This window comes from Labrus bergylta, chromosome 3, assembly GCF_963930695.1.
Source record: "Labrus bergylta chromosome 3, fLabBer1.1, whole genome shotgun sequence".
In the NCBI taxonomy this organism is placed as follows: domain Eukaryota; kingdom Metazoa; phylum Chordata; class Actinopteri; order Labriformes; family Labridae; genus Labrus; species Labrus bergylta.
Genome location: NC_089197.1, coordinates 28024093 through 28051644, shown reverse-complemented (window position 1 = coordinate 28051644; position 27552 = coordinate 28024093). Strand labels below are relative to the sequence as shown.

The following is a 27552-nucleotide window of genomic DNA, read 5'->3' as shown; positions in this document are numbered from 1 at the left end:
AGAGTAATGTAAAATGTACCAACGTTCTGCAGTTAAATCATCTATTGATCATTATGTGAAGGATTACTATATGAATGCTACAGTGAGTTTAACAGCAGTTCACCCTGGCAGCTTGTTGAGATAAAGTTACTATATGGATCAGTGGTTCTCACCTGGTGGGTCGGGACCCAAAAGTGGGCCTCAGAGCTGTTTTCTGTGGGTCGTGAATGTGTGCCTGGAGAAAAAAATGGTGTCAAAAAGACTTTGAAGTGCTTTATAAACATGCTTGTTTTGTTCCCCCCCCCCCCCCCTGCTTTGATAACATAAAGATCTATAATACTTGTGTATTAAAACTGCAGCAGAAATTAATAAAAGATTTAGAAAAGTACAAGTGCATAAAATAAGCAAAAAAAAACAGGGCATGTAAGATTGTTTTGGATCCCTGCTGATCTTCCAGCAGTTACTGCTCTCTCCGGACTCTTTAGTGCTTTTGGGTCAACCAATTAACCAGCATATTTTGGTAGAGGGAAGAGAAACCGCAGCACCCATAGGAAACAAACTCATCCTCCCCACAGGACAATAGGAGATTAAAAATTGACTCTAATCACTCTGCCAGAGAGACATAATCAAAAGTGCATTAGGTACCTAGATGCTTTACCTGCGTCACACTCCTAACAAACAAAAGATCATAGAATCATGATCATGCATCAGTTTTTTTAAATGTATGTCCAAAATATATTCGTTTCCTGAAAGACGATAAAATCAGTGTGTGACATATAATCAAGTGCAGATGCCTCGGTCTGTTTATTACCAATGTAACATGTCTTAATCAAACTTTGCACAAGTGCATTGGTGGATTGATTGAACATTAATATGCTAAATATTCCGATGAAAGCAAATGTGAGCTCTAACATTCACACATGCACTTTGTTCAATTGTATAAGGCGCACACACTCAGGCATGTACAGTACGCTCAAATATCATCTCATTAATGAAGACGACTCTGATGAGAACTCATCTGCATATCATTATCATCATATTACTCCAATTTTCCAATCAGTCACTGAATTAGCATTTGGATTAGAACCTCGCAATCATTCAGCGACCTTTACAAAAATTGCATGTAAGGTTTCACTAATGAACACATGCTACAAATCAAAACCACGCCTGTTCTGATTGTTTTTGAGTTATCAGAAATAATGTTACAACAAAGAACACAAGGTGATATGTGATTTCAATCAGAAAAGGTTTTGCTTTACATGACATCATTGACATTTGACTTACCTTTTATCTGGTTTGCCTGAATGAATATTTTTGATATTAAACCAGATTAAATGGTCGGAAGTGAGCGTAATCAAACGTTAAATGCACTCAGCTCACTGATTATGGCATCCAGGGGCAGACAAAATTAAATCACGGCAACATTTTTTTTTACATTTTCCAAACACAGGTGGGAGTAAGTAGCACTTCAATATCCAGCAGAGGAGACTGTTTTGTCAACATGACCCGTTTTCCTCCATTGGAGGGCACACTTGAACAAGCAGAGAGGGTGAAGTGAGCCTGAGCCATTTTCACGTTCACTGTGATCCTTTTACAGTAGAGCATCCACATCCATTTTTAACAGACATGTTCCCCAGATTTGTGGCTCACCCACACCTGGCATCACTCCCAGAAATGTCCAAGCATTGCCTTGAGTGTTAAGAACATAATGAAAAAATGCTCCTAGTTTGAATGATTATGTTTCAAATGACTGTTCTCTCACAAGTAGTGTCTCTTTATTCAACGATTTTTGACAGCCTTTCAGCCATCATGAATGCTTGTTTGTCTTTCTATGTGTGCTGCCAGAAGTTAGATCTTGTGCTTATTTACTGAAAGTTAAAATAAAACGTTTTTTTAAATCAGTCCCGAATCAGTATTTTTGGTAATATTGAATACTCAGGATTTGAGTTTGTTCAGGTGCCTCTCCTCCAATCGTCTCCATCGTTGTGTGCCAGGGGCAGGTAACTAACTTAGATTGTAACACCAGGAAGGTTGCCCGAGTAACTGGGGGAAACATCAAACAACAAATGAATTAAAGTTATTCATTGTTTTAGAACGGGGCATTTTCTTTTCTAATCACAGTAATGATGTGGAAAAATAGCAGTGGTGGTCTTGATTTAAAATCTGGAGTCCACCCAGCCTGAGACAGAGACAAGACCAAAATTGCTTTTGATTCTGAGACGAATCCTTTAAAAGTGGTCATGAGACTGAGACCGATCCTGAGTAGCCTACTACAACACTATATGCTATCTTTAAAGACTGAGTGACTTCATGTGCAGGTGAGTTGCAGAGAAAGAGAGAGGGAGAGAGAGAGCCGCACTAGGGAGGGAATCAATTTGGCTGTTTTTAAAACTGTCTACTAGTAGTATGTCAAAATACCTATATGTAGTATTTACTTGGAAAACATTTACAGTATGCATCAGACCAGTCTTAGTACCGTTTCCAACAATTCAAAGCACCAGGTCAGAGAATCGAAATGACCAACGTAGTAACAGGGGAAATAATCACAATCAGACCACACCACACAAAGATATCACCAGTGATGGTGTTTTGATTCTGAAAAATACAAATGGAGCACTTGTCAGATTTTTTCACATTGTAAGAGGGTGCTACACTCTAGCAGTGTTTGTCAGCTGCAGGCTGTTGTAAATTTTGCATTCCAAAACCAGAAACCAGCCTGGCATACTGCAAAAATAACCATAGACTGCTAGTCATACTACTGTCGAAGGCAGTATGCAGTACTACATTCACCAGTAGTATGCAGTAGGCAGTTTCAAAAACAGCCATAGTTTTTCTACCCTGTGATGATGTAATCAACAACTTTTACAATTAAACCTGTTTAACCTGGATTACATCTCCTGTCTTTAGCATCAGACTTATGTTACTCCACAACTTTCTGAAGCAATGCCTCTACATTATCTTGAAATTAAACCTTAACATGTGTGGAAAAGTACTTCAGTTCAGTATCTGAAGTTTGCAAATGTTAGCAAACATTATCAACTTTAAACTATACAGGCATGTCAAGACAAGGGTGTGTTTTTAATTCATGAATTGAAATGTTCATGTGTGAGACGGTAAATGTTGTCTATCATGTTGCAAAAACGGACATAACCTTGCTCTAAATCTAAAGACCACATATCCTTCAGCCCTTCTAAACTTTATTACAATGAAATACATAAAATGACATTGACGAAACATCAGGTAGGCCTGCTAGTTCTTTACTAGCCAAGTTTTTATTTTTTACAGATGAGCTCCATGTTTTATTTGTTTCTCATTTTGGTTATGATAATGTGATTCTGTAAACGCAGAAAAGACTAGCCAGCAAAGTGTATTTCACAATAAATTTGAAAACCTGCAAGTCTGCAACCGCGTACAGTGTGCTTCTCAAGGAGCCCGAATCTCTTTCTTAAAGTCTAACCATTTGGTACCTTGAGATATCTTTTCTTTTACTGTCTCTCTTCCACATCACATACATAATGCACACACACAAACACAGTTCTGCTAGAAAAGTGGATTTGTTTGTTTGCTTCATGTTTCAACCTTTTCCAGGTGTAGACGAGCCATGCCCAAGACGTTAGATACCGCCGCTGATAAATTCTTAATGACATGATTTGACCTTTGTTCTCTGACAAACTCTGCCAGCTTACGAGGGGTTTACAACAAAAATGACTTCTGCAGTGACTTCTAAATTACTTATTGTTGAGGCAATTAATTATACCAGAAACCTGAACATCAGGGTGACTTTTTGTCTTTTTGCCATCCCGTCCATTTCTCATGAAGTGTTCAGTTTCTCTTCTCGTTTAACTTCTTCCTTGCCATTCACTCCCACCCTCTCACACATACACATACTCCCCCTTCCTCTGCCTCCTCCTGCCAGGATTTTCTCTGTATTCCCTTTGATCTCCTTCCTCCTCCCCTCTCCTCCTCGCCCTGTTGAGGCGCTTTACTAACTTTAATTGAGCAACTTAAAGATCAGGGGCTGATGGCATTGTGAACAGTCACTCACAGGTGAAACTAAAGTTCATTTTAATTTACATATATATACCTGTATTTGTGTGTGTGTGTGTGTGTGTGTGTTTGTGTTTGTGTTGTGTGTGTGTGTGTGTGTGTGTGTGTGTGTGTGTGTGTGTGTGTGTGTGTGTGTGTGTGTGTGTGTGTATTTTTTAATACTATACTATATATTATTTGCATTTTTATGTTTGCACTTTTCAAATTTGTATGCACATACTCATGCAGTGTTTGTCTGTGAAAATGTCAGGGATCGGGGTTGGAATTAAAAATATACACACACACACATATATATATATATATATAAATAAAAAGCAGAGCCTGCTAATTGTGTTGCTGTGCATGCACCAGCATTTCGACTAGCTGTAGTTTCTGGCTGTTTAGCGGCTCTTTGATCAGCAGATAGTGAGATGGCGGAGAAGCTGGTAGTGCTGGCTTCCCCAGCCTAATGCTAGGTTGGCTCCACTTCACATTCTCCAAACTGTGTGTGGAATAAAAAAGAAAAGAAAAGGAAAGGCAGAAAAAGAGGGAGGACGAGGCACAAAAGAAAAGATTGGCAAATTTAGAAATTGTGTTTGGTGAAAGAGAGGAAGGCATGGAAAGAGAATGAGGTTACAGATAGGTTAGGTAGAGAATGAGCCAGATTTGAAGGAGTAATGAAGGAGTGCAAACAGCTTTCATTGGATGCCTGGCAGGCTTCTCTCTGATGTTTGTCCTGTGAGTGTGTACTTCTAACAAACATTACCACCAACCAACCAGTGCTGTTCCACAGACAAGTTATCATCCTGCAGCTCTTTGTCAAAGATTGTTTCCACATCTGTCAATGAGTCTGTACAGTAGAAAACAACATCAAAAAAAACATTTGCACTTAGCTTAAGTGTTTTGCCGGTGAATGTCAGAGGACTCATCTTGAAAAAATACTCAAAGGACTGTATCAGCTGTCTTCTACAACATTTGTTTTGTATCTTGTATGATTGTTAATATCATTGTTTTGTCCCAAAGAAGAACCAAAACCATCATTCAAATAGTACTCTTATACCATCACACCTATTTGACAAACCTTGGTAATCTATTTTATTTTCTATTCCCCTCAGAGCAAAACTACAAGCTGTGTTGCTTGTCCTTCAGTCAATAACATTCAGCATGCCTATCAGGGGATGACATTAATAGATAAGAGACACTCTCGTTCATGGACAGATGTGTTCACATAGATTTCCCATACAATCCATCTATGGCATGCTGTTGAAAGCCTGCCTCTCATATTAGCGTCCATGAATCAACTCTCTTTATCGACACATGGAGTAATACAAGTGTAGCTAGGTAATCATTGTGTACAGTACAGGCTGTGATTTGTATCTGTGCCTATAAATAAAGATGTTAGAATGCTGCATTGGAGCTTCTGAGATTTTTTTGGCAGGGTCTGTATTCATCCCAAGGAAATTTACCAAACAAGACAAGGAAAACATCACTGAGAAAGATGGGGAAAAATTCAGAGAGCAATGGTAGAATGGTGATGTAACACACTCATAAACAAAAATAAGGCAATGGTGGTAGAAAAATACTGTGCTGAGATGTTAAGTTATAAAGCAAAATGCTGTAAGAAAACAGAAAAAAATCAGACGAATGCACAAGACAGCACAAAAGAAGGTAAGAGACATTAAAAGGCAAGGGTTTTTTCATAAAGATGTGTTTTAAGCCTGTATGTGTATTTTTCCATGTGTTTCAGGGACGTATAGTAGTTAAACAATAGTGTATTTAAACACTGATAGGAAGGGTTAATGCTTTTCCACTCAAAGTGAGAATATCTTGTAAAAATAATTACAAGATTAACAATAGCTGAAATGTTTCCATTCAATTTGTCCATTAAATAGACAATTTCATGTAAATTATGGTACGTTTTAAAAGTTTGTTTTGAAGACAGCTAGCTGTAGACATCACATCAACACAACTCAGAGTATGAAAGTAGGGTTTCCACCTCTGAGAAACAGAAGATGCAATTTAATTTTTTTGTGTAAAAAAAAAAAAAAAAATCACTAACAGAGTAAACTGCAAACACAATTTTCAAATGTGTTTTCTTGACTTAAGGAGCGACATGACATGAAAGATAAGAAAGCGTGTGAGATTGCAGTATGTAGAAGTAACACCTTGGATATTGATTAAACCATATTGAATTACCCCAAACATAAATGAAATTTACTGCAAAACTATTCCACCTTTCCACCTATAACATAAACAAGATTCTCGGATGTTTCTCAGAGTTTCCTCTTCTTTGATGTGAGCCATGAGCAAATTAATTTGGGAGGCGCCCTCATGGCAGAAACACTCTTTAAAGAACAGGCCTCAGAGGAGCGGTTGCTGTGTTAAGCTAATTTCTCCTTGCACTTTCACAGGGCTACAGCCCTGTCCCTCTGTGTAAAGGGGCAAATCCAGCTAAATATCCCTGCCCATATCTCTCAGTGAATCAGACAAGGTCAGACGACTGCCAATGGAAGCTGTCATGTTGGATCAGAAAGGAAATAGCAGCTTCTGCATACATATCAAAGTTACCCCACATGATAAGGGATACAACACTCAACATGTGATGACACCATTCCTGGTTTCTTCTGTGAGCTGAATTTACTAACCCGTGTTTGATCCAGTGTCTAATTAATTCCTTAAGTTCTTGTGTTTATAGCAGGGGAGGGGGCGAGGGTGTACGGTATGTAAGGAGAGTGGATCTGTCTTTGAAGTGCTGTTCTGCAAATCTCTAGAGGACAACCAAGCCTGAGGCTGGACTCAGGCTGTGGGGAGAGAAGCAACAACTACTTAACCACTGCAGGGGGCTGGGCATGACCATGCTTTTTTACACTAAATTATCTGTTTATCTGAAACATTGTACCAAATCAGAAATGTAATCTATAGACAGCAATAGATCAACAGCAAAATACTGATAGTTTGCTTTGATTGAGGCTGTGAGGCATAACAGCACTTTCTCTAGCATTGTTTGCCCCTGCACACAAACATGGGCAGCACTGAATAACGAGATTCTGCAATCCTCTGTGGTATACTGTGCCTAACTAGCTAATGAACTATCAGCTATCCATCTTCATGCCACCCAGGGCCCACTTGTCCTTCCCTGCAGACAGAAGCAACTTCTTGGCAGGTCTTGCTTTAGGGAATCAAAACCTCTTGGCACTAAAGTAAAGTGTTGCATTCTTCTGAAAGTCATGTTGAGGTGGAAAAACAGATTTCAGTGATGCTACTTCTCTGGTAGTAGACAACACTATCCATATTTGTGAACATGAAACAACCCCAATGTGAAGCCAGTGCAAACAGCAAAATATTAAATCTCTTGTCACTTCAGTCAGAACAAGTAGCAGACTGGTTTTGTGGATGAAATGCTTAAAGATAAACCCCCCAAATTAAATTGACCAATCGATATGTATAATTTTGGACCAGCAGAATCTCTAAACATGCAGTACCAGCAAGATATACAATATGTTTAGGCATCATTTTCTAATTCCCAAACAAAATAATATTTTCACTAGCTCTATAGCACTAGCAGACATTAGCAGCACATACTTTTTGTTGAATGAATTTCAGTATGCTTGTAATTCCAATAGTTGACATGTTAGGCCCATGGTTAAGAACTAACATTTGACAAGTAGATTTATAAAAGCAGGGAAAGTGAAGACTTTTAAAATCATCAAAATTGTTTATATTTACTTCATTAATCCTTAAGGGGGAAATTGGGTGTACACTGTGTTACTGAGAAACATGCCACTCACACACATAGCCCCCGAATTACACACATGCACAAACAGGACCTGTAGACATTTATTAATGGAGAGATGTCAGAGTGGGTGCTACACAGGGAGTGTGCCAGAGCTGTTGGTTCGGTGGCTTCCTCAAAGACACCTCCGTAGTACTACGTAAAGTGACCTGGCATCTCTCCAGCAACCAGTCCAACATCCATACTTTGGGCCGTAGAGGGACTTGAACCGGCGACCCTTCAGTTCACAACCCAAGTCCCTACAGGCTGAGCCTCTACTGCCCAAAATATGATGATGCCTCACTTCTCCTGAGATGTATAAAGGCTGTCCAGTGAGCAGGTATACAGGCCCAAGAACTAGCATCTATCTATGAGTGCAGCCAAAATGTAATTCATTTATTACACCACTGTCTGATGAGGCAAAATAAAGAAGGCCTATGTGTATGCTGAAAGTTGAAGTTTAGCATCACCATGTTGGCAGGCTTTTAGAATTATTATCAACTATGGCTGAAGTGAATTTGACCGTTAGTTTGAGATATTTGTAAAATGAAATTCTGTCAGGGGTCAACACTACTTAAACGTCTTCAACTTGGGACTCAATAGTAAGTAGTCCAATTTCAAGGCCATTCATCCAACAGTTGTCAAGTTATTTGGTTCAGAAGTGTACAAGTGTTGGACAACTAGACTGAAGGACATACTGACAGCCAGCCTACAATGAAAAAGCGAAAAGGATAAAAACTGGTAATACATATTTCTCTCAGCAGTAATCTTGACATCAATTAAAGTTTGAATTGCCACATTCCATATACTTGTGTATCTTTTCACCATGAGAACAAATTGTGCAAAAAGTAACAACAGGCTCTATTCACAGTTAGAATTGTTCTTGTCCTTTGACTCGTTAAAACACAGGAACTGTACACAATATACGCTTGGCGTTCCAGCGATTAGGCTGTTGTTACAACACCCCTGTCAGAAAACAGCAGCATGCTAGAAAGCAGGAAGACCAACTTAATGCAGGAAGTGCAACATCATGACAGAGGAACATCACGGAGCGTATGGGGATAACAGTTCCTCAGTGAAGATAAAAATACTAAGAAACAATATGACTAAAACAAGTGGGTGTTCTTATTGGTTATTATCATGAGCACAGAAAACACAAACCCATTTCAAGGTACCCATTTTGACTTGTGGAAGTATGACAGCACAGGGGTTATTATAATCAATCATCATTAGTATTACAGCACTCAAAGTAAGCCACAACTCACTCTTGAAAGTGAGCCAGGCAGCACACAATATTTTGGCCTGAAACCTGAAGTAAATAAGAATTCCACCATAATTTATTTTATAATCCTGGCTATACGGATGCTATAGTCTGACCTGCTGGCGAATTCAATCATTCTTCATACAAAGAATGAACATTAGTATGCATGAATGATTGCATTTCTTCACGGTAATTCTGCTTTTTAAAAAAAACAAACAAAAAAAAACAAAACCCAGAAATACCTAAATTTGAATGTTTTTAAATCTGAACATGTGCACAACTGCAGACTTTAGCAAACGCATTTAGCTGTGAAAAGCAGAGGAAAAATAGACCCACTTATTCTTTTAGGCCCACCAACAGCAACCGGTGAAAATACTTAACAGTGTTGTAGGAAGATACTTTGGTACGGAACATACCATGTTGACTCCTCTCAATCAAACATTTAAAACGAGCCATTTACGGAGTTTGAATTGCATTATGGTATTCAAAAGATAACATAACTTTGTATGTGTTTTTGTATCTTTTTATCCAGAACAAAAAAACACCGGTTTAACTTTTGGGCTGACCAGGGTTACTCACACATCCCCCCCCCCCCCCCCCCCTCTCTGGAAGTGGTATGCTCCGCACTCTCCAGCTGATCGGCCCAGGATTCCCCGGTGCCTCCGTCCGTCGTGGGCTGCTTCGACGGCTTAAATGTCTCCACGTAACTTTGAACTGTTTTAATTTCATGGAGTCTGGGGCCGCTCGTGTCGGCAAAAAGCCTCTTTTCTAGTGAAATAGTCACAGGCAGAAGTCTGTCCGGGATATTGACTGTATACTTGTCAAAGCCAGTACGAGGCCCTCTGTCCATCCCCGGATTCACCTGCTACGAGGAGAGCCTCACACCGAAGACCGACATGGGGGACACGGGGAGCGAGGGCAGCAAGCCTCCGAGTAACGTTAACGTGGTTCCCCCGCGCTGCCCCTGTGGCTTCTGGGGGTAAGGCAACAAAAAACAAACAAAAAAAACAACATCCTCAAATGTGTTGCTTTCAATTGCTTCCTTTATCTGACAAAAGCTAGCTAAGTCGTTAGCCACTAGCTTTAGCAGCTCAAACAGGGATGAGCTGCTTTTCTTGTTATTACCCCCTCCCCATTGTTTTGTAGCGTTAGCTGCGAGCTAACACCAGCTGGCCTCGGTAACCTTCTCATGTAGAAGTAAAGAGCAGGATAACATGTGACAGGTGTGACAGCGTTAATTTCCTGGCTAGTTTTAAAGTATTAAGTTAATTTACAGACAACAACACAGACAGGTCGTTAAACACAAACTGGAGCAATGGTTAGTTTTATCAATTCAAACTGGTGTTAAGCAGGAAATGCTAATGACACACTGCTGCACACACTGTGACACTTTGTATTAGTTTTTTCATCTTCATGAGTATGATTTATTTATCCTTAAGTGTTTGTACTTCACAGCTCATCTTAGGCTGAAATACTACAACTACTACTACTACTATTATTATTATTATTAATACACGTTTTGATATAGCAAGTTATTAAATTAACCTTGTAGCCTATATCGTGAGCTTGTCGACAATTCTACACATGCACTCAATTTGAATGGACAGGGCCGGTATTTCTTTAAACAATTCATTCTCACCTTGTTGCCCTTATATATTATTATTATTAGATATTAAGAATAAGCTAATAATAATAACATAGGCCTTGTGGTTATGGGTGTATTTGGGGTGCTAAAAAATATTCAAAGGATCCAAGTTAAGTACTGAGGTGACACTGTAGATTGTTGTCAAATTTACTGAAGTTGTAAAGGTGCATAAGCTGTGTTGGACCCTACCAGGCCAGTGAGATCAATATACCAGAGGTCACCTGGGTTTCATCTTTGCCTTCTTAGTGTGGAACCAATTTGTTTTTGTTAAGAGATGTAAAAAAAAAAAAAATGAAGCTGTGGTCCCACCTCACTAATGTGTTTCTTTAGATGTATGTCACATTTCCAGCAGACTACACCTACACATTTTGCCCGAGTTTTGCACCTTTTAATTGCAAGTTCACAACTTTGATGTGGAGTCAATTATGTCCTGTCTACTCTAATCTTCCTACTCTCACATCAATCAACCTCCCCTTCTCATTTTCTTCTCTGCATTTAGCCAGACACTTGGCACATTTAATGTTATATGAAAATGTTACTTAAATCAGTTGTTTGTTGTGTTTGATAGACATCATTGATGTCAGACATAAGGACATGGCAGATATTGATATCATTATCATTTTTTTCGCCCAGGCCTCATTATAATGTGATAATTATCGTATTATCGGTCAGGCCTATCTAGAGTCCAGCCCCATAATTAATTTCATCTGCTTTCAGGCTTTGTTGTGAATAGTGTGGGGGACCTTGGACTTTATTACATTTTGTCATTGGGTTTGGGTTAAAAAAAAAAGACTTGGTAGGAGTCACCTGTAAGTTGTTTTGTATGCTGCAGACTTGTCAGCATGATGTATGACAACACTTACTCATACTTCCTTCAGGTGTTTGTAAAGTGTCAGGGCACTCGCTTGTCATGTGTCTCTTTCTTCTGATGTGACTTCCACATTCGTCTTTCTGCCTCAAACTTTGTTCTGAAGACAAATTCAGGGGCACCATGTAGGATTGTGATTGCTGCTGTGTGGCTCGTGAACCATAATTTTAACTGGCATTTTGAAAGCGATTGATGCGTTTACTTCCTTTTGTCATTTCTCCCTGAGAGCAGAGGCCTTGATTGTCTCAAAGTGATCTTTGACAGGAGGCTGCAAAAATCCTTCCTGTCACTTTTTCTAAATCTGGTATCAAGAGATCTCCCTGCATTTGTTAAAGCTGATCTTGCTGCAAAGTTGGTAATACAGAACTGTACTGAAGATTTCATTAAGGATAATCCTGATTTAGGTTTTGGTGATCAAAATGTGTTTTTGTTGTACTTTTTGTACTTTTTAAATCCAGTAAAGGTTTCTGTTTATACAGGAGCTTATTTTCATCGTGTTGTAACAGATTCCAGGCTAGTTATTCTTTTGCATGTAGCATTCCTTTTCCTTGCAGGTGTGGATTGTTTGTCTTGGTCTTTGTTAGTTGTGTGCACGTGCAGCTTGATTTGGACTTGTCTGCCATGTCCCATCGATGTATTTGTTAAAGAAAATGGCCTTAGTTTCCTTTTATGTTACAGATATTTTATGACATAAATGTGACTATAGCTGCGATTTCCTTTACAATGTGTAGTAAAGTCTGTTCCTATATACCATTATCTCGATGCATTCATTATATCTGCCTAGCCTGACATGACTAGTGTTATTTAACGTAAACCTGTGAAAACTCCCTTATACTAATAACAGTGTTTTGTGTTTCCTTCAAGTTAAGGCTCCAGACTAATACAGTGCCAACCTATTGTAATTATGTATTTTCTAATAGCACAATAGAAAACTGTAAAGAAATCAAGATGAATCCCAGAATCCCTGCAATAAATAACCAAGAAATTACATTAGCAAGCGTGCTGCTCCCAATTATTTTAATTCTAGAATTTCTGCTTTTCACTGGGAAAATGCCAAACCCATGAGTTCATTGTCTGGTTTAGTACTAATGAAGTACACTTACACTGTGTTGCACTCTGTAACAGCTTTGTAAGAGACACACTTAATTTTCTTTACTTCTGACAACTGCAAAGCATTATCTGTCTTTTGTCTGTGTAGGTTCTCAGTCTAATAGGTCATGGTAAATTCAAAGCTTGATCCAAAGGCAACTGGACTCTTCAACCAGTCCAGTTGCCTTTGGATCGAACTTCCAATTGATTTGTCTTATCTGCTAACTTGTGTGTTATGACATTGTTCAGCTCAATGTTCTGCTTCGGCTTTTCTTGCAAGTTGAAAACAAAATAGTAACCTGCATGTTCATATTCAATGTTAACTTAGCTGTATGTGTTTGAACACAATGTGAATCCTTGGTGGACAAACTGAACAGTCTCATGATGCTCTTATAGTGTAGTTCCATCTGACACACCTGTAAAGATAGAAGTGGAACTACTGAACATGTTCAGGTGCAAAGACATAATTATATTCTCATCATTGAAATCATTAACCCCAGCTGAACTCTTCTCTGTTGCTTTCCTCCTCATTGATAAACCATTGTCGTACAACTAATTCAACAGCATTTGTGGCTGACCAAGTTTCTGTGAAAGTATCTACTGTTGAAAGACTTCTGACTCTCTGTGAAGTCATTTTTAATTTAACTGCTCATGTCCCTAAAAATGCATCACTAAGGCGATGGAGCCTATCTTCCTGTCTGTTCTAATCAGATGTTCTCATTAGTAACAGCAGTGGGCAAGCTATGAAATAGACTGATTGTGTCTTTTCAGAAGTCACCCGCCTGAACAAGCATGCACTTTCTTTCCTGCATGTATTTTTCTCACCCTTCCTCACCCCTTTTAGTTCCTTAATTAATCAGTGATTTGATTACTTCTGAAATAAGGCTGACAACAGGATATGACCGGTTGTTTACCCAGTATCAGCTTCCCTCCCTGCCTGTGTCTGATGATGTGCTTTCTCCTCTGTCTTACTTCCCTCTTCCTCCTTGCTCTTTTGATGCCCTCGAGCACACAGCAGCAGACTGACAGACACTCCTCAGGTTGACTGCAGCTGACCCTACATTTAGAAATGAGGACAAAGGTGTGCAACCAAGCACCCAAAATAAATAGAATGTGACTGATAGCAACGACCGTCACGCTCGATGCACAGACAGTAAGGACGAAGAGTGGAGAGGAAATGAGAGGAGCCCTCAGAGGAAAGCTAGAGCCATCTGTTGTGAAATAGTTGTGCTGCTGAAATAAGTAAGGCCTCATCCCTTTAACAACAGCTATATTACATCAAAGATAGTTATCCACTGTTAGGTAGGGGAAGTATATAGAGGTAACAGTGGGATTTTTTTTACCATTGCAATACATGAATGATTCAGCTTGTAGCAGCTTCTGTAGCTGGCAGAGAGGGCAAGTTAATGAGGTCTGTCATTTTCTCCATTTCTTCCTCTTGCTCACATGTCAGCGGTGTGTAGTGCCAACACACAGGATGGAGGCTTTACATTTTTGAGCAAAATCAACCTAGCAGCATTTTAAACTCTGCTCCACAATCAATGCTAGTGACAGAAGAAGTGAACATTCACCCCTTACCTCATCTCGTAGGCCTAACTGTGTCTATTGTTTTGTTTCTAAACTACTAAAATAACCAAAGTATAGGTAAAACAATGACAGATGTAATAAGCATGTACAAGAAAATCACCGACTTAAGAACAAACTCAAACAGTAAGGCCTTCTCTTCATTTTGTAGAATACAAATAGCATTCAGCTCCTTTGAAAGCTATATTAAGCAATTGTTGATGTTCACAAGTAAGCAAGTTGAGTTTATCCAAGTTCCTGCTGACACATTTCATGGACTTGCAACACGAGTAATGTTCCTGGAAACCTTGTTATTAAAAGAACAATTCTATACCTGTGTTTGCTTTAAGATTGTTAACATACTTAAATTGGAAGTTTGATACTTCATATTCCTGTGTCAAAGGATACAAAAGTTACAACCCAGTAGAGTTGATTCCTTGTTCGTCTGCTCCTCAGACCTTGACATACTCGTTGCACTACAGCTCTGAATTCAGTGAATATTACTGTTATTTTTTCTCTATCAAGACTGAAAATGAGAAATAAGTACTCAACCTGGAACTTGGACTATTTGATTTACACACTCACTTTCCCTCTCTGCTCTTTTCCTCAGGTCCAGCAAAACTATGAATCTCTGCTCAAAATGTTTTGCAGGTAAGATTTAATTTTTTCCCCTCAGTGTGGGGATCTCCTGTCTAACATAGAGCGCTGCTGGTTGGGGTGCTAAAAGACTTGTTTTGAAAAGGCCTCAGAGTGAGAAAAGGCAGACAAACAAGTTTGAGAAAGAATCTCAGGGGTAGCAGGCATTGTTTACAGTACAGATGGTTCTGAACTAGTTTTAAGGACAGGGCATTTCAAACTGTAACAATCCATTTCCTCAACAACAACTTGTTTAACCGTGTCTTCATCCAACTGGATATTGACTTACATTTTTTAGGTATTTCCTGGAAAACAATAAAGCAGTTGATGTCTCTCTATTTGCTAACTCTTTTCACAGATGATTTGAGGTATTTGTTATATCTAGTTCACTATTTTTTCTTAAACACTTTTAGTGCAGAACTTTAGTTCCAGTTTCATAATAATATTTTTCCCCTCACTCCAGCTTAAGCTTGTCCTCTCCTAGAATCAGTGTCTGGGATATAAGTAGAGAACTTTGTCCATTAACATAAGATTTGAATTGAACTGTGTCAGTGTACCAGTTTAAATTAAATTGTGCCTCTTATTGACACACTTGTTTGGTTAACAACAGTTCATTACTACAAAGCTGATTTCTAACATGTACACAAAGACACATATGTCACACCATTTGACTTTTTTCATAGACATTCAGAAGAAACAGCCGGACAGTGATTGCACTCCAAAGGCCATGCCGAGCTCCAGCAGCAGCCAAACAGACATCTTCTGTAACGAAACAAGCAGCAGCATCAGTCAGGCGCTGATATCGATGCCTAACACATCAGAAGAACCTTCATCAGGAGAGGCGGGAGCGATACCTCTACCTGCTCAGGACGGTAAGACAGCAGTGAATACATAACTCATCGAGTTTCCTTCCTAGCTCAAATTGTGCAGGGGCAAGAGCTTCTTTGGTATTTCTGCAAATTTAACAGTGTGTTTTAATGTACAACATATTGGAGGTCAAAACCTTTTCAGAGTGTTGTAGCTTTTCATCCATGACACGTTTCCAAAGACAACTTTAACTAGATTCTGCAAACAGAAGCAGCTGCAGTGCCTCTGTCCTGGCTATATTTGTCCTCATGGCACAGATAGAAAGAATAATAGCAAAGGGTATCCATTCAGAAGTGAAGGTTTTAAAGGGACACCTACAATTGCCAGGGCATCGGTCATTGCTGTACAGTGACAAGGTTATTTGTGGAGGCTGATTCAGGACAGGACAACACAGTGGATAGCAAATGCATGTGCAGGAGACTTATGCACACAAGAACCTGCTCCTCTGTTTGAGAAGAATTCAGATGTGCTCACAAGAAATCTATTAGTTCTTGTTTTTCATTAAAAAAAGCACCTTAAGGAACAAAGACATTTGACGACATGACCAAGAGCTTGACACAGTTTCTCATGATGTTTTCTTGACATTTTGGAGGAACAAAAGTTACCTATAATCAATAAAATAAATGGCAGGTTAATGGATAAAGAATGTTATTTGTTGTTGCAGCCCTACATTATTTCTCTCTGACTCAAAAGTGCGTCTTTGCATGCTGTGGTTCATTTTGGTCAAACAGGTCACTGTCAGAGCAGAAAGTTTAAATACAGCACTTCACGTTGAATTTTGTGTAGCGGCATGATATTAATGTCAGATTTTAGAAGTTGCAGAATTAACTTGCATCTTTAGAATGGTTAAATGTGTAATATTCCCAACTTTAACTCACTTTAAAAACAGTAAAAGGTTCAGGTGTGTGATACTTTCTTTTCCAACCACCCACAGACAGATGTCTCCTGGCTAACTGCAGTTCGCACACATGCACACTGTGGTCTATCCCTTATAGAAATCTTACATAGTCTCTGTGAAAACCAAAAAAAGTTTACAGGATAGAATGGATTCAGTACACCCCTGGCACAGCCTTTTTATTCTGCTACTGTGTGGAAACAAGTACAACTGTATCTGGGCAACCAGCTGAGGACTCATGAATAACTTCTGTTCTCAGGATGTTAGTATTATAAACCATGTTCCTTTTCAGGCAACCCAACATATTCACTTTAGTGTCAATCCATTGAAGTTAATCAGCTTTTTTTTTTTTACATGTATTTTGTTTGAATATATTCCTTATTACAGTTTTTTAGAAACTTAATTGCAGAATTATTTATTGGTTTTAATTTTGTATTGGTCGGTCTTAATCAATATCTAGGGGCTTCTGATGTTTTTTTTTTTTACTTGTATAACAGCAATTATTACAAGTTAGAACCTAGTGTCCTTGTGTGCTCTCCTTTCTTCAATCCCATCTTCTCTCTCTCTCTCTTTTTCAGAAGTATCCAGCACAGACACAGTCTTCAGTTCACTCTCCACTCCCACAAAACGCTCCTTTGAATCAGGTGTGCCTCAGCTGTTCCTCCACCTTTTTCCAGTGTTGTCTTTTGCACTTTGCCATTATCATGTCCACTTAAAGCATTGGACTGAAGGACCCAGTAGCTTTTACGACATTGCATTGATCCAACGTGGCCAAATTAATTTCACATCCAGTGGAAACAACAGAAGGGAGGGTACTTGGGACGCAATACAGCATTTCTGCCAGAGGGTGGAATTTCAAAGCCAATCAAGCAGTTACTAGAATAAATGCATGAATGAATGAATACTTTTCCAAAGTTAAAACCTAAGCATATTATACACAAAAGAACTATAGACGGAAGAACTATTGGACACATTGCATCAGTTTTTAGTACGCACACATTTACAAAGAATATGCTGTGTTTCATTATAGACATTTAAGAAAAAAATATAATTAGCATTGTTGTTTAGAATAAGTAGAACTGGGCAGACTTTTAGTTTTCTAGCATGTATTTTCCTTATTTGTGCTGTCAGCCTTATGTGACACAGAGTAGGCAAGGCTCAGAGATGGTGTGTGAACATGTTGATCCTGAGTCTTATGTGACTGGATCATGTGAGCACACACACATGTAGAAGCTGGCCTCATTTAAACTGTGTGCTGTGGCTGAAAACGTTTCACTTCTCACCATCTCTACAAATGAGGTCCTGTCATTTTTCTAATTTTTTAGTCTTTATACATTGAAGCTTTACCAGTTCTGACACATTTCACTCCGAGATCAGTTGGAAATGTAATTATCTTCCGATGTGTTTTTTTGTTGTTGTTGTTGTTGTTGTTGATGGTGAGTCGCATCTGACTTCGACTTCTTAGCGAGTGTAAATTGGCTAGAGAGATTTACCGGGATAACAAAAGGAAGGCAAGGGTGCAACATTTTTTCCACAACATGCACTTCTACATGTACAGACACACTCTCACATATATATAGGGATCAATGTGGCAGGCTTGGGGGATCTGGCTGCACAGCCTGGCCTAGTTCTCAGAGATTTATTGAGCACTGATCAGCATTCGGCCGGGCCAGAGAAAAAGTCTGCAGGATTGATGAGAAAAGCTGAGTTAAAATTCAAGGCGACAACTAGAACTGTCTACACGCTCTTCTTGTGTCAGGTGCTGGTTTGAATGTAATCTAATGTAGGAGAACCATTAATCTCAAAGGATGTGTTTCATTTAGTGGGCTTTTTATGTTCGAGCTATCATCAGTTCTATCCAAGATGCAGACATGACCAAATGTGAGGGATGTTTGTGTGAATTAGTTAAGTGAAACCCTCCCCCAACATATTGTAGTGTTGCATATAGAATACATCAAATGAAGCCTTTATTTAAACTTAATTTTTGTGTGCATGTACTTTTGTTTGTCTGCAGCCTCGGAGTCAGAAAGCGATGTTTCACCCGAAAAGCGAGCTAGAGTGGGCGAGGTGCCAGAGGGTGAGGAGTCTTCATCATCGTCATCATCTTTGTCTGCGTCATCATCATCATCCTCCTCCTCCTCGTCTCGCAGTGGCTCTAAACAGCGCAACCGCAAACGCTGCCATAGCTGCCAAACCAAACTGGAGCTGGTTCAGCAAGAGCTGGGTTCTTGTCGCTGTGGTATGATGATACAACTCTACACACTCACACAGTTTGATACACAACATGCATTTGACCAAATACAGATATCCTTTTATACTCCTTTAACTGGCTGTTGAAATACGAACCCTCAGTGGTGTGCATTAGGTTATAAATGATAGTTTAAATTTGAATATACGTAAAAACATGCTGGTTAACTTGGTTATAGTTGGGTGAACTAAATCTAGTGCAGTGAAATGCATTAAGCCTCTGTGTATGTGTTGGTGTGTTGACAGAAACGTCGATGACCAGAGTGCTTTTGTTAGCCTTGGGGGACCCTTTCAGAGAGTTTGAATGTTTCACATAGCACATAAAACATAAGCCAATTACCACAAACACTAATGCAGTTTAAACCAATACTTGGCTTGCTAATCAACTTGTTTGCATACAAATTAAAGTACTTAAAAAGTCACAGCTCTTCACTGCTTAAAGACCATCTGCTTAAACCCACACAATCATTTCTAAATTGGAAATTGACTTGCCTTATTTTCCAACAGGCGCTGCTTAATGCAAGGGCCATCCATCCTTAATAGTCCAATGCTTACTATGAAAACATGCTTTTTTTCACACTGAAGGGGAAATGGTGGCAATTACAGTGATTTCTGACTATTGCAGTAATTGCAGTTTTCTTTTCTAATGGTTCTGCAGAATGTCTCAGTGTAAGCCAAGAAGGTCTGATAATGACTTGAAAGCATGACAGCTTTCACATGGTAAATTGAGGAGAAATGATAGCTCCGGCAAATGTCTGTTCCATTGTTGTCTCAATTCTGTAACACAAAGACTGTAATACATTTATATGAATAGTTGTAATAAAGACATAAAGTAAAGGCACAGGAACTTAAAAAGCCAATTATATCTAACGGTTTCTCCTCTGATGTGGAGGGTATTCTTGCCTGTTACTTCACCTCAGTCAAACGCCACTTACCACTTTTCACAAAGCATTGTGGGATACAATGAGTGGACTACCATATAGAGGATATGATAATGCTAACTTCGGACACCACTGCAAAACAGCATATTCACCATATAGTGAATAGTGTGTGATTTCGGTCACAGACGTTGTGTCCTCTTATCCGCTGCTTGTGTCCTCACCTCAGATGAGCATCAGCAGTTACACATGTTGTGCCCTGTGTGGGTGTTAACATGTATATGGACATTAGTCCTCATAAACTGCAGAGTATCAAATGAATTAGTAACATTTTGTATATTTAAGGAATTGAAAAGTATAGTGCAGTATTTCTAGGCAGCTTAACACTTGGTACTTAAAGTATATGCTATTTTAAACAGTCTTACCTTTTACAATTTTATGAAGACTTTTTTTCTTATTGTTGTCGGTTACTGGAGGTATTTTAAATACCCCCCATGGTTTTTCAAGCTGTGTCTCAGAAGTCAATCCCTTTTTAAACGACTCAAATATTCCACAACTTCCTCCTCTCCACTCCAAACATGAGCAGAGTTATCATAGAGGTTTTAATTGCGTAGCAACCAGCTGTCACACTGGGCATTTAATCACTGCGCATTGAAAGCCAGAAGTGTTATTATGTGTATTAATGAAGGAATTTAAGACGATGAGAGCTAACGAGCTTCTCTGAGCTTATCGTGCCTCCTACAGTGGCAGGGCCTTTTGTTGAGAGCGCTCCAGCAGAGACGGAGAGTCAATGAGAGGGATGAGGGCTGTCTGCTTTGGTTGAATGGAGTCAAAAGAGGGAGCTGTCTACTCCAGCAGAATCTTCTCTGCTGACAAGACCTTTTTACAAAGGCATGGCTGCAAAGCAATACATATTATCATCATATAATATGGCCGTTTGAAAAGACATGTATATGTTAGGAGATGTTTATTCATCTTAAATTACACATATGATATGATGCTTTTTTACATACATTTAAGTTGTTACAAAAATGCTCAAATAATTCTCATATTTAACCAGAGCTGCTGTAAAATGTCTATTTAACCAAACTAACAAAATGAATCATCCCTTTCTCCCAATAGGTTATGTCTTTTGTATGCTCCATCGGCTCCCGGAGCAGCATGACTGTCTGTTTGACCACCTTGGCCGCGGTCGCCAGGAGGCCGTCCTGAAGATGGTTAAGCTGGACCGCAAGGTGGGCCGCTCGTGTCAGCGCATCGGAGAAGAGTGCTCCTGAGCAGCTGTTTCCTAAGAAGAATCTCCATGTTTAAACGGTGTCTCAGCACTTACAGGGATTTGATATTTTTCCCCTTTGGTTTGTTTTTCGAGATTTCTGCAGGTTTTTTGGATACAAGCCCGGCATAAAACATTTCTTTAGAATATTACTCGCTCTCTTAAATCCCACTGTTACCTGTTTCCCTTTCTTTCTTTTTTTATCGCTCTCTGATGGCTTGAACAGATCCCTGCTGCTAAGATGCCTTTTGGAAAATCCAAAACCAGGAATGAACGAACAATAAAGAGTAAAAGAAATGTACATTTTCTTCACTTTTTTGGAACCTCCTGACTACACAAGTGTGAGAAGTGAAAGGGGGAAAAGGACAAAGATAAAAAATACAATGCTTTGTTAAGGTATTTGTCCCAGAAGCCAGTTTAAGACCTGAGTCTTTACCTCAAAAAAGAAAGAAAAACAACAAATGACAAAGAGGAAGGGGAGGATGGAATGCTTACCCTTTGTGTGTACACTTCTGCTTTGGCGCTCTTTATAGACTGTGCTCTTTACCTCAAAATCAGACAGAGCTGCTTTGTATTCGGCGCCCAGCATGGACTTTGTGAAGCAAACCGAGCTAGTCAGCCTCAGTTTAAGTCAGTGTCTTACCCCTAGGTTGTCCACTACCCCTAATCCTAAACTTTTAGACACCTGTTCATCATCCACCTCAGGTTATCAGGATATCAAACTCCAACCCACCTTCCTCCAACACAGAACCTTCAATTTTACTCAACAGGAAATCTTTTACTCTTTTGTTTTACTCTTGTAAGGGTGTTCCCTCTTTGCTGAACAGGACAAATGAAACTGGGGAGACAACATAAATCCAAATTAAGGACTTTTGGTGCAAGTCTGACTGAAAGACTTTATGCTGGTTGGATTAAGCTGGGAGTCTAAGGTTTGCACACAGATCTGTCTTCAAAATTGTGATGTGATTTGTTGCAGATTTTCTCTGTCTTCCTCTTTTTGTCTTAGTCTTTATCTCCTAAATCTCTACAGCCCACCCATGGAAGAGGAGTCCGCGTCTCTTTTCCGGCAACATGTGGATTATTTGTGCTGGACAAGTACTAATTTACAGGACCTGCAGTCCATTGAAGGGGGCATATGAGTCATGGCCTGAGATGTCTACATTGTACATTTCTGCAGATCACTATAGTTGTGTATAAACACACTTTCTCAAACCTTTCTGTTGTTTTGTGTGCTCAGCTGTTGTTTACATTGAGCATAAGCAGGCGAAATCAAACATTGTTGTACACGCTGAGTTTGGACTGAAGCAGAGATGAATGATGGTCTTTATAGTTCAGGTTTCTCATAATGTCTTAGTTGTGTTTGCAAGGTATTTTTTTGCCACCGGCTTTGATGCAAGATGTCACTGTTTGACTTTCACTCCTTTTCTTGTCCGTTAATGCTCCTCCTTCCTTCAGTTCCCCATCTTTTCATTTCCAGCTATAACGATGAGCTCACGTGCATTCTCCTCCTTTACACTCTCTCTCTCATCTTTCCCCTTATTGATTGCTCTATTTTTCCTCGTGTCACCCTCTCTGCCCCCCTCTTCCCCCTCTCTCTCTCTTTCTCTGTGGATGGGGGGAGGAGGAGCTGAAAGTTAAGATAAGCAAATAAAGACTTTCCAAACGTTTTTCTGATGAACTGTGGAAGGAATGAAAGGATCATGTATAATGAATGAATATTCTGTATCTTAAAGAAAACCTTATTTAACCCAGTTTAAGTTTCACTTACACTTTAGTATAGAGTTGATTTTTTTGGTTGTAATGTGGTCATAAATTAGGAAGATGAACGTGGAAAATTCTATATTTTTGTTTCCATTCTTTAACTTTTTCCTTCCCCTTTCCAATTATTTTTCTTTATCTGAGAAAGAATAAACTGGATTAGACAAAGAGTGAACATCTCTAGTGTACTTATTGATATGCTGGATGGAAAGATGACAGATTGCTCTGAAGGATGTTGGGAGTTGGAGCTAGAGAAGTACTCTAGTCACTCTGCAGTATGAAGTATGGGAATGAGATGAATACATGTATTTTGCATGATTTCAAACGAATACATGGGTGAGGTAAGCGTGGTTACGAGGCCCAGCCTATTTGCAACACACTGCTGGCTCACTGCCATGTCCGAACATCCTGCCAGTTTTTTTATAGCGATGTAAACGTCTGTTTACTGCTCACAGAGGGCCGCTATAAAGCTACTCTCATTTATTTAACAAATCTGTTGGAGCATGTTTGTGTGTGCGAACATGTCTGCACGCTAATGGAGAGTTTTAACCAAAGAGGCTACTGATGGCAGCCATGAGTCTTCTGGGCCTGGCTGCGCTAATTAATGTTGTGAAGGAAAAAAAACACATGTAGCCTTGATCAAAAGACGTCTTCAAACACTGAAGCTGGCCAGACGCCAGCCTGAGCGTAATCCCTCAGCCTCCACCTCTCCCAAACCGAGCCAAAACTACGGAAGTAAGGAGCTAAATGTGAGGTCATTGTCATTGAAGTTTCTCCTTGGTGAAGGTGGTTGAAACTTTAAACAACCCTGCTGGTTTACAGATGGCATTTCGCTCTCTTAAAACTTGCCCTGTGTGTCCTTGTCTAAGTCTTATTTTACATTTGTGGTTGAGTTTTCTGTCTGTTTCTATGCACTGGTGTCAGTCTGTACATCATCTCACACGTAGAGAGCATTGTAGAGGATCTCCAAGAGAGTAATTTTTTTTTTTGATATTTAAAAAGAATATTGGGACATTCATAATATCTATTTTATCCATTTGTGTCTGATTCTATCTTCCATGGCATACTTTGACATACTTCATACAGTTTTGAGTTTGAAGTGGGGGAATCAGGTCTTTCTGTAGCAAACTGAGGTTGCTTTCACATATGAAGTCCGGTGGACTCGGTGGGATTCAGGGGTGAAGTTTTTCATTGTTGCCAATTTCATTTGGTTCGGTTTGCTTACAAACTGCACTTAGTCAAGCGCACTAAAGCCTGTCCAATGTTTTGTGAGGTAGCCACTAGTTGGGGCTGTAGCTCCGGTCAGTGGCTTCTGCCATCCAGCCTAATGCTGCACTATGACCAGAGAGTAAACAACAGGACAGTGAAATAATGTCATCCTGTCGTGCAGCACAGTTTGGCAGTATTTTCATCTTTAAAATGGAAATAAAGTAATATGTCGGAGAAACTGTAACGATCAAATTTCCCTCTGGGATTAATAAAGTATTTCTGATTCTGATTCTGAAATAGAGGACCTTAGTGGGAGTGGCCTGCGGTGCTGTGCATTCTGGGATTTGGTGTCTTTCATCCACATGAGCCAAAAATACACTTTCTGCATTTTCTCTGCCAAGAAGACACCAACTTCAAAATGTAGTTCACATTTCTACTACATACATGACCCAATGTCAATACAGATTCATGTTTCAACGGATGAAGTATCCCTTTAAACTGGCAAATCGACCGGCGCAATGAGTAACCACACTAACCTGTAAGGAGGACTGAAGGTTGGTGTTTTTAGCAATGCTTAGCCTTGCTCGTCTAACCTATGTGACATTATTTACAGATGGATAAATTCAACCCACAATGCACTGCATTTTGGTTGCTTCCCTTGTTTTGTCCATAATGTGTTCTCACCTACAGCAGACTGAACTCTGGTCCATTTGGAAATGAACTGAGACCTGTTTTTTTAGCAGACCAGATTTTGGTTCTTTGGTCCGCACCAGAGTTCATTTGAACATTCACACCACCCCAAACCTGACAAACTATCCGACAATTCGTACCAGACGTTGGTTTCAAACGGACCACACAGCTTAGGTGTGAATGCATCTGAAAATGTATTCCAAGGATCAGAACATGTTTTTGGTATTTTCATTATTTTCAATAGAGATGGTATAGATTGGATTTACTCGTGCTTTTTGGAGCCCTTTGTTTTTGTCACAGTGGTGTCTATACTTCGTTTTGCTTTTTGTTGTCTTGATTGTATTCCGGCGCACAGGATGAAGCACAGTGCAAGGATTAGGTGGCAACAAGCAGCATGAGGTCTGTATTTGCTGAAGGCTGCCCGGTGTTAGAGAGGGATTTGGAGGATGAGATGTTATGGTGGCAGGGGGTAAGTAATATCCTTCCAGCTCAACAAAGAAGCCTGCCTTTCTCACTGACTTGATTGCCTAACATCAGTTATGTACACCGTCCTTGTATTGGATTTTCCTTTGTTAAATATTTTGTCTTTCTTCATACTCTATCCAAGCCTTCTTGTGTCGACTATCCTTGTTTATATCTCTTTTTGGACATAATGTGGAAAACATTAACTTGTCCCGGTTAAGTGTAAGTGCTGGATCAAAAATCCCAAATTGAATCCCACATTATAGAAAGAGCGATCTCCGATGTACAGTAAATTCAATGTAAGGTAACAATATCCAATGTAATCACAGGATCAGGTTCACAGTCTCGTGCGTCACAGTCTGGTTTCCAGGCAGCACTGGTGTTACTCAGTGTTATGTTGCTGTCCCTTATTAGTCTAATTAAATTTGATGAGCACTCGTCAGTATGATAGCGTGTGAAATTGCATCAGATGCATTACAACCACAGATGATACAGGTGATATTTCTTCTAAATGTATTTTTCAAAGAAATGGCATAGACATAAGAAATATCTGTGAGATCTTTATAACACAGAATATGTATTTGATTATGAGTGTTGCTCTTTATTGACAGTCCCAATGGCTGGAATTTCCACTGTAAGATAGCAGTCTCAGATAATATCATGACCTTTGGAGTCATACAAAAACACAAAATATTCCACAGCACAATACAATATACGATATATTGTGAATATAAATCAATCCGTTATCTATACCGCTTCCTGTTCGGGAGGGCTGGAGCCGATTCCTTCTGTCATTGGGCAGGATTGTTCACCAGTCAATCACAGGGCTGACAGACAACCACACACACTCACATTCTCACCTACGGCCAATTTAGAGTCACCAATTGACACCAATTGAAATACTGGTTATTGTTCAATTACAGTATAAAACACTACATAAATAGTGTTTATTAAACTTAGACTGTTAAGTATCTAGAAAAAATGTCATCTCAATCACAAAAGGTAAAAATGTTATATGTTAGAAAATGTATTTTTCTAACAAAGCATGTAAGAAGTTTGTTGGCTGTCATCGTCCCAGCTCATCAATCAGTTGTGTTCATATGCTGCCTTCTTGTGCTGCTCGGAAGTATGGTACATCCGGTGTGCAGTTGTAATGATGACATACATGCAGTCAAGTGCAAACATGGACGCTAGAAGTAAAGTAGTTTTGTTCGTGGCTGATGTTTAATCACCAGAAACAAGCAACACAAAGCTCTTTTATGCTTCAGCGGCAGAGAGAAGAACATAGAATGGGCATCAGGTATGTAGTTGACGTTTTCATTTTTTTACAAGCTGAAATAACATTATAATTAGCTAATATCTGCTTAGCTAGTTAGCTTTATTGCTAAAATTGTCTTGTTAGCATACTTTGTGACAGTGTTTCCCTTTCCCCCATTTTTATGGCCATAAACATCACTCAAACTCCACAACTTGGGTATCAACGAAATTTCCTACTCGTTTACAACTTTGGAGGGCCATTCATGTTAATACAACATTTCCGAGGAGCACTTGAAGGCTGTCTGTGGTTGAGACTGTCAACTGTTAGCTTTTCATTGCTGTTAACAGCTTAAAACTGAGTGTTGTAAGAGAGAATAAAATAAGATAACCAGCTTTATAACAAAATTTGAATACTTTAAATACCATGCCTTCCTGACAATGTTGTCATTGTTATTGGCATGCATAGCGTAACTCCACACCTAGAGACTCATACAGTATAATCCCCTATCATACCATAGCTAATTTTCAGGCACCATTCATTAACACAAACTGACACAGTGCTGTAGGAGCCTCAAACAGGCTCCTAAGCTGCTGACATTTGGTCGGGTTGAAGAGGAAATTAGCAGCACTACTGGGAGATCCAATCCCAGTGTAGCCATTACTGTCAGTCGCACATTTTTTTTTTACAAGCGACCTTTAAAGAAGGAGCTGAGTGCACACTTCTTTTCATTCACTGGGTGGTTTCAGCAGAGTGGGATAAACTAGTGGAAAGGATGAGACTTAAATGACTGGTGATATAGAAATCTATATTTCAGTGTGAGCATCTAATGGATGTGAAGATAAAGTTTCATGTTTCAAATTCCAAAAATAAGGAGCTCAATTTCTCAAAACTATTACTCGTCTTAAAAGTGCAAGTTATAGTATCATCTATCAGGACAGTATTTACTTATTAACGAAACTCTTGCTTTAAATTTGAGGCCAAGGCTTAAGGAAACTGATGGTAAACAATCCACACAGTCAACAAATTCTGAAGGAATTCCATCAGATAACTCTAATTTCACCCTCAATGAAATGGTTTGAAGCTGGACTAAAAAGTCCAAACTAATAGAGACTGTGACCTCACTACTTGGCTGCAGAGGTCTTCATAGGGCGAGCAAGTGGCTGGTGAATGAAAAAA

The 27552-nt window shown here is 39.4% G+C and overlaps 1 protein-coding gene across 1 annotated transcript; it reads left to right on the top strand.

Moving 5' to 3' along the window:
- Nucleotides 1–9657: 9657 nt before the first annotated feature.
- zfand3 (zinc finger, AN1-type domain 3) lies at nucleotides 9658–22927 on the top strand. Its single transcript, XM_020649444.3, has 6 exons — nucleotides 9658–10017; nucleotides 14814–14854; nucleotides 15523–15711; nucleotides 17180–17245; nucleotides 18616–18840; nucleotides 20849–22927. Exons 1-6 carry the CDS (start codon nucleotides 9935–9937, stop codon nucleotides 21001–21003), a joined length of 759 nt encoding a protein of 252 aa, XP_020505100.1. The 5' UTR covers nucleotides 9658–9934; the 3' UTR covers nucleotides 21004–22927.
- Nucleotides 22928–27552: the final 4625 nt, after the last annotated feature.

Bases quoted from the DNA above. Each gene is read 5' to 3' on its own strand.
- zfand3 (XM_020649444.3), top strand. From the start codon at position 9,935: ATGGGGGACACGGGGAGCGAGGGCAGCAAGCCTCCGAGTAACGTTAAC. The intron at 10,018-14,813 runs GTAAGGCAACAA...TCTTTTCCTCAG, and splicing joins TGCCCCTGTGGCTTCTGGGG to GTCCAGCAAAACTATGAATC. The intron at 18,841-20,848 runs GTATGATGATAC...TTCTCCCAATAG, and splicing joins GCTGGGTTCTTGTCGCTGTG to GTTATGTCTTTTGTATGCTC.